The sequence below is a fragment of the Elephas maximus genome, chromosome 3 (assembly GCF_024166365.1).
Source record: "Elephas maximus indicus isolate mEleMax1 chromosome 3, mEleMax1 primary haplotype, whole genome shotgun sequence".
NCBI classification, from domain to species: Eukaryota; Metazoa; Chordata; class Mammalia; order Proboscidea; family Elephantidae; genus Elephas; species Elephas maximus.
The window spans coordinates 21,092,842-21,105,853 of NC_064821.1; the positions used below are offsets into that span (position 1 = coordinate 21,092,842).

The 13,012-nt window shown below is 44.4% G+C and overlaps 1 protein-coding gene across 1 annotated transcript; it reads left to right on the top strand.

Annotated features, from left to right (window-relative positions):
* Nucleotides 1-6,252: 6,252 nt before the first annotated feature.
* On the top strand, nt 6,253-8,283 carry LOC126071023 (serine/threonine-protein kinase MARK2-like). The gene has a single exon (XM_049875334.1). The coding sequence runs from the start codon at nt 6,253-6,255 to the stop codon at nt 8,281-8,283; it is 2,031 nt and encodes a 676-aa protein (XP_049731291.1).
* Nucleotides 8,284-13,012: the final 4,729 nt, after the last annotated feature.

Genomic DNA, 13,012 nt, shown 5'->3' on the forward strand with positions numbered 1-13,012 from the left:
TGAAATAAACAAATAGATCTTACAAGAAGTATGGCCAGAATGCTCCTTAGACGGTGGATGGGAAAATTTCGCCTCACTTACTTTGGACGGGTTACCAAGAGGGACCAATCCTCCTGGATATTATGTTTGGTAAAGGACAAGGTCAGCAGAACAGAGGAAGAGCCTCAACAAGATGGATTGACACAGTGGCATCAACAATGGCCTCAAACGTAGGCTACACTGAAGACATTGGTGAAAAACACGGCTCTAGGAATTAAGCACCAGTTGAGATGTTTCAACAAATGCATGCAGCAATGGAGGTACTCACGCATCTATGGCAAGAAATTTGGATGTTGGCTAACTGGCCAACAAACTGGAAGAGATATATGTGCCCATTCTAAAGAATGGTGATCCAACAGAATGTGGAATTTATCCAACAGTGTCACTAACATCACATGAAAGTAATATTTTGCTAAAGGATTGGGCCAGATTCACTGACCAAAGCTGAGGGGGCAGGGCTGCCATGCTCAAAGGGCAGAAGAATGGGGTTTGCTAAGGCCGAGTGGATAGAGTCGCCACTCAGATGGACTAGGAGAATGGGGCTGCCCAAAGCTGATGGAACAGAGTTGCCGTTCCCGTGGGCCTGGGAGGTAGAGCTGAAGTTCAAGCCCTAGGGGACTCCAGCCAGAATTCAGAGATTGTAGCCAACACTTCGTATCTGGAGGGCAGGGCCATTACCCAGATGGTCTCTCAGAACAGAGGGTTATTTTCGACCCTTGAGAGGTAATGTAAATTGTTGGTAATGACCCCATCTCCTCGTTCCCTCCAATTTCTACCATTTCTAATAGAAAGGTTTACCTTGTGCCTGTTCCATTATTCTACTTTGAAAGCAAAAAAACTTCTAGATTTCACAGATGAAGAGAAATTATGCAACAGGAAAGAATTTGGACTTGGATTTAAGGCTTTTGGGATGATATAAGGGGGTGAAAGTGTTTTACATGTGGCAAGGACATGAATTTTGGGGGTCTACAGCTGGAACCCCCACGTGTCTGGCAGTTTGTCATACTGTAGGGGCTTTTGTGTTGTTGTGATGCTGGAAGCTATGCCACTGGTATTCAGATACCAGCAGGGTTGCCCATGGAGGACAGGTTTCAGCTGAGCTTCCAGACTAAGACAGACTAGGAACAAGGACCGGGCAGTCTACTTCTGAAAAGCATTAGCCAGTGAAAACCTTAGGAATAGCACTGGAACACTGTCTGATATACTGCCTGAAAATGAGCCCCTCAGGTTGGAAGGCACTCAAAAGATGACTGGGGAAGAGCTGCCTCCTCAAAGTAGAGTCGACCTTAATGACGTGGATGGAATAAAGCTTTTGGGACCTTCATCTGCTGATGTGGCACGACTCAAAATGAGAAGAAACACCTGCAAACATCCATTAATAATTGGAACCTGGAATGTATGAAGTATGAATCTAGGAAAATTGGAAATTGGCAAAAATGAAATGGAACGCATAAACATTGATATCCTAGGCATTAGTGAGCTGAAATGCACTGGTGTTGGCCATTTTGAATCGGACAATCATATAGTCTACTATGTTGGGAATGACAACTCGAAGAGAAATGGTGTTGCATTCATCAACAAAAAGGATATTTCAAGATTTATCCTGAAGCACAACGCTGTCAGTGATAGGATAATATCCATACGCCTACAAGGAAGACCAGTTAATACGACTATTATTCAAATTTACGCACCAAACACTAGGGCCAAAGATGAAGAAAGAGAAGATTTTTATCAGCTGCTACAGTCTGAAATTGATCTAACATGCAATCAAGATGCATTGAAAATTACTGCCGGTTGGAATGCGAAAGCTGGAAACAAAGAAGAAGGATCAGTAGTTGGAAAATATGGCCTTGGTGATAGAAACAGTGCTGGAGATCAAATGACAGAATTTTGCAAGACCAATGACTTCTTCATTACAAATACCTTCTTTCACCAACATATACAGTGACTACACACATGGACCTCACCAGATGGAACACACAGAAATCAAACTGACTACATCTGTGGAAAGAGATGATGGAAAAGCTCAATATCATCAGCCAGAACAAGGCCAGGGGCCGACTGGGGAACAGACCATCCATTGCTCATATGCAAGTTCAAGCTGAAACTGAAGAAAATCAGAGCAAGTCCACAAGACCCAAAATATGACTTTGAATATACCCCACCTGAATTTAGAGACCATCTCAAGAATAGGTTTGATGCATTGAACACTAGTGACCGCAGACCAGATGAGTTGTGGAATGACATCAAGGACATCATCCATGAAGAAAGCAAGACGTCATTGAAAAGACAGGAAACAAAGACCAAGATGGATGTCAGAGGAGACTCTGAACCTTGCTCTTGAGCGTCGAACAGCTAAAGCAAAAGGAAGAATTGATGAAGTAAAAGAACTGAACAGAAGATTTCAAAGGGCAGCTGAGAAGACAAAGTATTATAATGACATGTACAAGGAGCTGCAGATGGAAAACCAAAAGGGAAGAACACGCTCGGCATTTCTCAAGCTGAAAGGATTGAAGAAAAAATTCAAACCTCGAGTTGCAATAGTGAAGGATTCCACGGGGAAAATATTAAACGATGCAGGAAGCATCAAAAGAAGATGGAAGGAATACACAGAGTCATTATACCAAAAAGAGTTAGTTGATATTCAACCATTTCAAGAGGTGGCATATGATCAGGAACCGATGGTACTGAAGGAAGAAGTCCAAGCCGCTCTGAAACCACTGGCGAAAAACGAGGCTCCAGGAATTGATGGAATATCAGTTGAGATGTTTCAACAAACAGATGTAGCGCTGGACGTGCTCACTCGTCTATGCCAAGAAATATGGAAGACAGCTTCCTGGCCAACTGACTGGAAGAGATCCATATTTATGCCTATTCCAAAGAAAGGTGATCCAACCGAATGTGGAAGTTATAGAATATCGTTAATATCACATACAAGGAAAATTTTGCTGAAGATCATTCAAAAACGGCTACAGCAGTATGTCGACAGGGAACTGCCAGAAATTCAGGCAGGTTTCAGAAGAGGATGTGGAATCAGGGATATCATTGCTGCTGTCAGAGGGATCCTGGCTGAAAGCAGAGAATACCTGAAGGATGTGTACCTGTGTTTTATTGACTATGCAAAGGCATTCGACTGTGTGGATCATAACAAACTATGGATAAGACAAAGAATGGGAATTCCAGAACGCTTAATTGTGCTCTTGAGGAACCTTTACATAGATCAACAGGCAGTTCTTTGGACAGAACAAGGGGATACTAATTGGTTTAAAGTAAAGAAAGGTGTGCATCAGGGTTGTATTCTTTCACCATACCTATTCAATCTGCATGCTGAGCAAATAATACGAGAAGCTGGACTATATGAAGAAGAATGGGGCATCAGGATTGGAGAAAGACTCATTAACAACTAGCGTTATGCAGATGACACAACCTTGCTTGCTGAAAGTGAAGAGGACTTGAAGCACTTACAGATGAAGATCAAAGACCACAGCCTTCAGTATGGATTACACCTCAACATAAAGAAAACAAAAATTCTCACAACTGGACTGATGAGCAACATCATGACAAACGAAGAAAAGAGTGAAGTTGTCAAGGATTTCATTTTACTTGGATCCACAATCAACACCCATGGAAGCAGCAGTCAAGAAATCATAAGACGCGTTGCATTGGGCAAATCTGCTGCAAAGGACCTCTTCAAAGTGTTGAAGAGCAGATGTGCCTGACCCAAGCCATGGTATTTTCAATCACATCATACGCGTGTAAAAGCTGGACAATGAATAAGGAAGACCAAAGTAGAACTGACACCTTTGAATTGTGGTGTTGGCGAAGAATACTGAATATACCATGGACCTCCAAAAGAACGAACAAATCTGTCTTGGAAGAAGTGCAGCAGAATGCTCCTTAGAGGCAAGGATGGTGAGACTGCATCTTACATACTTTGGACACGTTGTCAGGAGCAATCAGTCCCTGCAGAAGGACATCATGCTTGGCAGAGTACAGGGTTACCGGAAAAGAGGAAGACCCTCAATGAGGTGGATTGACACAGTGGCTGCAACAATAAGCTCCAGTATAACTACGATTGTAAGGATAGCGCAGGACCGGGCAGTGTTTCGCTCTGTTGTGCACAGGGTCACTATGAGTCAGAACCGACTCGATGGCACCTAGCAACAACAACAACAAGGTGGAATGTCATGGATTGAATAGAAAGGGATGAAACGCGTTTACGAAAGTCACAGCCCAGATCCGATGGAAGGGGAGGTTCCCTGGGGTGTGACCTCTATCACCTTTTATCTTCCAAGAGATAAAAGGAGAGAAATGTAATCAGAGAGATATAAGTACCTCATGCCACCAAGAAAGATGTGCCAGGAGCAGAGCACATTCTTTGGACCTACGGTCACTGTGCTGAGAAGCTCCTAGGCCAGGAGAAAATGATTCATGACAAGGACCTTCTCCCAGAAACAACAAAGATAGAAAGAATTCCCTGGGAGTTGGCACCCTGAGTTTGGACTTGTAGCCTTGTAGACTGGGAGAGAATAAATTTCTCTTTGTTAAAGCCATCCACTTGTGGTATTGCTGTTATGGCAGCACTAGGTAACTAAGACACTTAGTGAAGTAGAGGGTTAGGGAGAAAGAGGAAGACCTTGACAAGACAGACTGACACAGTGGCTGCAACAGTGGGCTCAAACACAGCAACAATTCTGATGATGGGGCAGAACCAGGAAGTGTTTTGTTGTGTTGTACCTAGGGTCGCTATGAGTCAGAATCAACTCGACAGCATCTAATAACAACAACAGCCAGTATGCAAGGCAGGAACGCAAGCGGAAATCTATATACAACTGTTCACTGCAGCACTTTTCACAAGAAGCAAAAGATGAACACAGCCAAAATGTCTATCAGCAGGTGAATGGATACACAAACTTTGGTACGTACACACAATGGAGTAGAACTGCTCCACAAGGTTTTCAAGGCTCTGACCATTCAAAAGCGGATCACCGGGCCTGTCTTCTGAGAAGTCTCTGGGTGGGTTTGAACCCCCAAACTAGTAGATGAGCAATTAACTGTTGGTGCAAGCCAGGGACTTCCAATGGAATATTACACACACTCCCAAAAATGAAGTCTTGATGCATACGACAACATGGATGAAGCCTGAAAACACCAAGCTGAGAAAAGTCAGTCAGTCAGAAAAGGAGAGATGCATTCTGATCTCACTTATAGGGCAGAAGCAAATATACACAAAACAAAGCTTATTAGTGGTTACCAGGGGTGACAGGGAGGGGGAAGGAAGAGTTTTTGATTAGGATCATTGAGTTTATGAGAAAGGTAGTGGAATGATTTCGAACATAAACCGTGAAATGCTTGCACAGCTTGAATATAAGCAATGTAACAAATGCACATGTAGAAATTGTTGAAATGGCGTGTTTTATTATGTATATTTGCAACACAATAAAAAAAATAACATGAAGATCAATAAAAAGGAAAGAAAAGCTCTGTGGAATTCTCGCTCTACACACACACACACACACACACACACACATTTTTCTTCTAAAAAAAATGAGTAAAGAATCCCTGAGAGCAAAAAGCACAGTCAATTACCCCCCGTTTTTATTGGTCCATTTCTTGTGGTGACCTCATAAGGAGCCAATTCTTTGGAACTCCAAGCCCCTATATAAGTCCCTGGAAACCTAGGTTTGTGGTCTTTCTGGCTCAGGAAGCTCCTTCAGTGACCTGAGACATCGTGACCAAACTTGGCTTGTTTTCTCTTTAAATTGTGGTTTTTCTATTTCCTCGCCAGCTATTCTTATTTTCTCTTTGTTTTTCCTCATTTGCATTCATTCGTTTTTCCTTTTATTCTTCCTTTACATCCTCAATTTTTCTTTTTTTCTATGTACTTGTTAATTTTTTTATCATCTTACTATTATTGTTTTATTTTGTATTTTTTCTTATCCTCATGTTATTTATTCCTTTTTTGAATCTTTCTCATTGATTTCTTGTTTTGTTTATATATACAATTTATCTTATTTTTATCAGTTTTTAAAATTTTACTTCCTCTTTTCTCATTTTACCTTTTTGATTATATTTTAACTTTTTCTCATTTTTTCCATATTTCATTAAGTTTTTAGTCACCACTTTTTAGGGTTTTGGGTTTTTAAGTTTTTAATCCTACCACCAGGGCACCTCTTATCCCAAAGCCCGCTACGCCTTCGCACCATAGCCAACATGCTGCAGAGCCACTTAGCCTTCTCTGCTGTGGAGGAAACTCATGTGGGACGCTACCACCTCCTCAGAACCATCGGCAAGGGGGCATCTGCCAAGGTCAAGCTGGCCCAGCACATCATCACCGGCCAAGAGGTAGCCATTAAAATAATTGACAAGATCCAGCACACGTCCTCCGACCTCCACAGACTATACAGAGAGATAGAAATTATGAAGGATCTCCATCATCCAAATATTGTAAAGCTGTTTGAAGTCATAGAGAATGAGCACGCCCTCTATATAGTGATGGAGTATGCAAGTGGAAGGGACCTCTTTTACCACCTAGTGAATCATGGCTTCATGAGCGAAAAAGAGGCCCAAACGAAATTCCAACAAATAGTGTCAGCGGTGAAGTACTGCCACGACAAGAGTATTGTTCATAGGGATCTGAAAACAGAAAACCTACTATTGGACAAGCGAATGAACATCAAACTTGCAGACTTTGGTTTAGGAACTGAATTCACCACAGGGAGCAAGCTGGATACCTTCTGTGGCACTCCCCCTTATTCTGCCCCAGAACTCCTTCAGGGAGAAAAGTATGACGGACCCCCAGTGGATGTGTGGAGCCTGGGAGTCATCCTATACTTCATGGTAACTGGATCTCTGCCTTTTCGTGGGAAGACCTTGACGAAGCTGCGAGAGCAGGTGCTGCGGGGACAATATCACGTTCCCTTCCACATGTCTAGCCAGTGTCAACACCTGCTCAGTAAAATTTTCATTCGTGACCCAAGAAAGAGAGCCACGTTAGAGGACATCCTAGCACATCCATGGATGAAGGTGAGCCATGAAGAAAAACAAAAGCTCTATGTGCAGCCACTCCCAGACTACGATAACCACTGGCACACTGAGGTGACGGTGAACACAGGTTACGTGCAGGAAGACATTCATGACTCACTGTTGAACCACAATTACAATGATGCGAACGCCACCTATCTGATCCTGCGTCACGACACATATGAGATTGACAGCCACACCAGCACCCTGGAACCCCAGGCTGAAGCCCATTGCACCGATAGCCACACTCCTTCCTCATCCCATGAAGTGCCTCCTACCGTCTGTCCTAAACCCAAACAGCGTAGTTACACCGAGCCCACCATTCCCACCTTTGGTTACTACATCCGCGATGCTTTGAACACTCTCTCTGAGGGAGGGATGGGGACCTCCATGGTGTCTACTTCTCCATCATTCTCCCTGGCCCTGGCCCACCTGCGGCAGCAATCTACCACAGCCTGGGCACAGCCCAACCAGGACTCTGACCTGTATGCCAAGGGGAGAAACAGTGAGGTGCCACAGCCCATCACACCACCCCAGTGTGTTTCTGTGCCTTCCTCCTCAGCCTACACCATCAACGAGAGTGCCGGGGCCCCGGAGAAAACCAGTTTTACCCAGGGAATGTCAAATCTAAGCTCCGCAAATGAGGAGCACGTGCTTGAGTTACCTGACCAGCCGAGTTTGCCCCAGACTGTGAGTCTAGCCTCTTCCTCTGAGGAGCAGGTGCATGAGTTACCTGACCAGCCGAGTTTGCCCCAGACTGTGAGTCCAGCCTCTTCCTCTGTCAGCAGCCAGGGCTGGAAGCGGGCCACTGGGAGGTTCTTTAAGCTCATGAGAAGATGCCTTTGTTTTACATATGACAAAAAGGACCACAAAGCATCGGACAGCAAAGCTGCACAAATGATCAAACCTCAACAGGCCAAACCACGCTCTCTCAAATTTACCTGGAGGATGAAGATCACCAGTTCCTTGGAGCCCGACGAGATGCTGCACGAGATCTGTCAAGTGTTGGATGCCAATGGCTGTGACTGGGATCTCACACACAAATACACACTGCTGTGTATGAATGGCACACCAGGACAACAGGACTTCACTCAGTGGAGGATGGAGGTGTGCACCCTGCCTCGGAGGACTCTCAATGGGGTAAAAGTGAAGAGAATTTCAGGGACCTCTGAGGCCTTCAATAACATTGTCTCAAAAATCACCAGTGACCTTGCACTTTAAAATGGGGGCAGCAGCTGCCTGAGAGAAAACAGGAGTTCCAAGGTTTAAGCTCCTCTGTAATTTTGAAGGCAATGTTCGGAAAACCCACCTAAAAAAGGTGCCCGAAATTCACTTCACTTGAACCCTGTTGAGCAATCATCAAGGCAGTGTGCATACCTTCATCCTCCACTGCACAAAGTCCTCTTGGCCTGCACGTCACGTGTGCACAGCAACACATATGCCCGGGAGACATCCCACTCGCAGCTGTTGGCATCGCACACTTGGCAGATCTTCCACATCATCTCGTTGGGCTCCATGGAGCTGGTTCCTCCACGTAAACTTCAGCGACAACAGCTTGGCCTCTCCAGGTTTAAGCACTTCCACCTCGTCTTTGCTCTCAGATTCCTACAGATCCGCTGCAGCAAACATGAAGCAAAGAATTCATGAAAACAAAACAAACACTCCCAAATTCATCCGTTCAGACAGACAAAGGAAAGCTTGTAATAGGGAAAGCCACTTGATTCACTAACACGGCCATCGAGATCTCTCTGGAGTCCCTTGGGATGCACTGAACAGCAAACCAGAAAGTTGTCGGTTTAACTCCACACACAGATGACTTGAAAGAAAGGCCTCCAGTCTATTTCTGAAACATCTTGAAGCTGAAGAAAATCAGACCAAGTCCACAAGAGCCAAAGTATGACCTTGAGCTTGTCCCACCTGAATTTAGAGACCATCTCAAGAATACATTCACTGACTGAACACTAATGACCGAAGACCAGGCGAGTTGTGGAATGACATCATATGTTCTTCCTTGTGAAAAAATCTGGAGTTTAGCCATCAAATTAGATCCTGGGCCATGCGAAACTCAACATGGAAGACTTTCAAGTGGGCCTAAGTATTTCAAGAATAGGCATCAATTCTATTATACATTGGATCCTTTTCTGAACCTGTTTATTGTTTTCAGAGGGAGACCACCTGCCCTATCGTCTCCACCCTAGGAGAAATTTTTCTAGCACACCCATTTATAGAACTTTAGTAGCCTTGGAGGTGGCATGCCAATAAATTTTGCCCAAATTGACCTTGCTTCTCAGCTTTTCATGGTTGGCTCTGTCTCCTGTACAGTGACATGTCTATATTTTTTAACACTGGGTATCAGTTTCCAACAAATATTTCCGTATTAATGGTTTTGGTAGGCCTAGCACACACTGGAAGCAGGTAGTTGTCAATTTGGTTAGACTCTCCCACGTGAAGAGTGCTTAGATAGCTCCATGGGATTAAATCCATTTTCCATAAGAAATTGCTTTGCTATAACCCCCCAGCAGCCATGCCTGATTACTGGGGGCACAGCCACAATTACAATTCCTATAGGACATACAAAATACTGAGTGTTATTTAAAAAAAAAAAAAAGAAACTTGTGTTTTGACAGTGTGAGAAGGTTACATTAGGGAAGAACTTCCAAGCTAGTTGTAGTTCCTGATTTTTTGAGACATGCTTTGGTCCACCTAATTTATACCATATACTTTACCTTCCTTGCATGTACTGATGAGTGACCACTGCCCTTGATCACTTAGTGGGATTCATTTCTGCCTCAGGAAAAGGGCTTGTACTGGTGGGGGAGAGAGAGCATTATAATTAGTAGGAAAATAGGTCAATACTTCTCAGGGCCTATGGTTGACAGGATTTACATCGTGAAAAATATGTAGTGCAGCTTAAGAAAGAGCAAGAGCTTGCCAAAGTGATGCGGGGGCGCTCCAAATACTGAGTTCCAATCACTTAAGCCTGTCCAGAGTCATTTCTCAATTTATTGTCCTGCTAAATGGATGGACCCCCATTACCAAATTCTACATCATTCCCAATATCTCCTCCTTTTCCTTCTTACTATTTGTACTGAGTTAGAAATATGTGGCGCTGAGCTGGCAAACCAAGACATGTAATCCTGCAAATAACACTGAACAAATCTCAGTGGCCCCCTGCCATCCCTCGCTGCTGACAGAGGGAGAGGCTGGGCTCACAATCTGAGGCAAACTCGGCTGGTCAGGAATCTCTTGCAGCTTCTCAGCATGCAAAGAGCTTAGTTTTCACACTCCCTGGAGGAAACCAGTTCCTTCTGAGCTCCACCACTGCTGCTCATGGTGTGGGATGAGGAGGAAGCCTCACAGACACACTGGGAAGATGTTCTAAACTGCAGCACGTCACTGTTGCTCACCCTGGAACACACTCCAGAGTCCTGGTTGGGCTGCACCGAGTCTGTCCTGGATTCGTGGTATATGTAGGACTGGGGTGGAGAGACTGAGGTACAGGTAGATGCCATGGAGGCCCCTGATCCTGAATCAGATAGACTATCCAAAGCATTGTGGATGTTGCCCTGGCCAAGGTGGTCTTCACTTAATTTGTGGAATGGTCAATTCCGTGTTTGTTTGTGAAAACGTTGCTGTTCACAGAGGGCACAGGACTGGCCTTCTTTCTCTCCAGGGTGGGTTGTTCTTATGCTTCTGCTCTTCTGCCCTGACCCCTGGTCCTCCTCAGGCCGCATATTTTTTGGCATAATTGCAAGAGGAATTTTAGGTACGCCTCATGGACTAAATTATGTCCCCCCCAAAAAGTGTGCATCACTTTAGCTGGGTTATGATTCCCTGTATCTTGTGACTGTCCTCCATTCTGAGATTGTAATTTTATGTTAAAGAGGATTAGGATGGGATGGAAATGCTATCCTTACCCAGGTCACACCCCTCATCCAATGTAAAAGCAGATACCCTGGGGTGTGGTCTGTACCACCCCTTATGTCTCAAGAGATGAAAAGGAAAGGGAAGCAAGCAGAGAGTTGGGGACCTCATACCCCTAATAAAGCAGCAACAGGAGCGAAGCTCATGCTTTGGACCTGGTGTCCCTGCACCTGAGATGCTCCTCTATCAGGGGAAAATTGATGAGAAGACCGACAGAGAAAGAAAGCCTTCCCCTGGAGCTGACACCCTGAATTTGGACTTTCAGCCTACTATATTGTAAAGAAATTAATTTCTCTTTGTTAAAGCCATCCACTTGTGGTATTTCTATTACAGCAGCGCTAGAAGACTAAGAGAGCTAGAATGGCAGCCTCGCTCTACCTCCTCTGCTTGGGTTAGCACAAGAGGGTACACTGTACACCATGGGATGAAGATCCACTGCAGGCTGCTATGGCCCTCTGTCTCAGGTGTTTTACGACCAGGAGCAAATAGATGACTATCACAACACTGTACTTTGGCATCATCAATAAGCACTGAATCTCTCACCATGTGTAACACATCACCTCAATCCACTGACGGTCACTGTAATCTGGGTGTGGCTCCACATACAGCTTTTGTTCTTCATGACCCACCATCATTCACGGATGTGTCAGAATTGCCTCTGAAATACCTCTCTCACTAGGGTCATGAATGAAAATTTTGCTCAGCAGGTATTCATACTGCATAGTCATATGGAAGGGAAAGTCCCTTCACTACCTCCTGCCATAGTATCATGAAGGTATTTCCAACAAAAGGCAGGGATCCACCTACCAACAAATACAAAATGACTCCCAGGCTCAACACATCCACTAGGGGGGGTCTGTCATACTTTTCTCCCTGAAGAGTTCTATGGCAGAATAAAGGAAGGGAAACAGCCACAGGAGGTATACAGCTTGTTGCCCAGGCTGAATTCATTTCCAAGGTCAAGACCTGAAAGTTTGCTGCTCATTTTCTTATCTAATAGTAGGTTTTCTCTTTTCAGGCCCCTCTGAACCATACACTTGTTATGACAATCCTGCACCGCAGACACTATCTGGCAGAATTTGGTGGCTTGAGCCCCTTTGTCCCTCATCCTGCCATGAGCCCTTGCATGATGAAACACCTCCCCTCCACTTACTTATTCCATCACTATGTGGAGTGTGTTCTCATTCTTGATGACTTCAAACAATTTCACAGTAAACACTCCCACAGCTCCATGAAGGCATTTCCACCAAAAGGCAGGGATTCACTCACCAACAAATACAAGATGACTCCCAGGCTCCACACATCCACTGGGAAGTCCGTCGTACTCTTCTCCCTGGAAGACTTCTAGGGCAGAATAAAGAAAAGGTATGATTGAAAGCCTTCATAATTTTAACCTCTCAGGATAGTCTGTGGATGCTGCAGGAGGTTGCGGGGGCTCCCTAATGATCTTACCTTATTCCCAGTGAGGAGAGCTTTAGCCAACTTCACGTTGGTGAAGGTACCTTTGCAGAGGTTTTCGAGCCTTTGGTAGTCTTACACATGGGTCTCCTCCTCAGAAGAAATGGCCGAGAGGCCTCTGCATCATCTCAGACTTGGGTCAAGTCTTACTTAGCTTAGGGCCAATGGGTCCCAACACAGGATTCAAAGTGGTAAAAACTGATGACTAAATAAAAACTAGGCCCCTGGGTGGCACAAATTGTTAAGCCCTGGATGACAAGCCAAAAGGTTAGTAGTTCAAACCCACCCAGTGGCATCTCCAAAGTAAGGCCTCGTAACTGACTCTGAAAGGTCACAACCTTCAAAACCCTGTGAAACAGTTCTACTTTGCACGTTTGGTGTTGCTGCGAACTGTTATCTACTCAACAGCAACTAGTAACATGCAAATAAAAACTTAATTAAAGGAGAAAAAGATGAGAAAAAGCATATAAAAACTAGAAAAAAATACAAAATAAGAAAATGAAAAAGTGACAAAAATCAGTTTTATTTTGGGGGTTGTCTGTGGAGGTTGGAAGAGCTCTGCTGGATC

What these genes read in the sequence shown, in the direction of transcription:
- LOC126071023 (XM_049875334.1), top strand. Translation starts at nt 6,253, where the DNA reads ATGCTGCAGAGCCACTTAGCCTTCTCTGCTGTGGAGGAAACTCATGTG.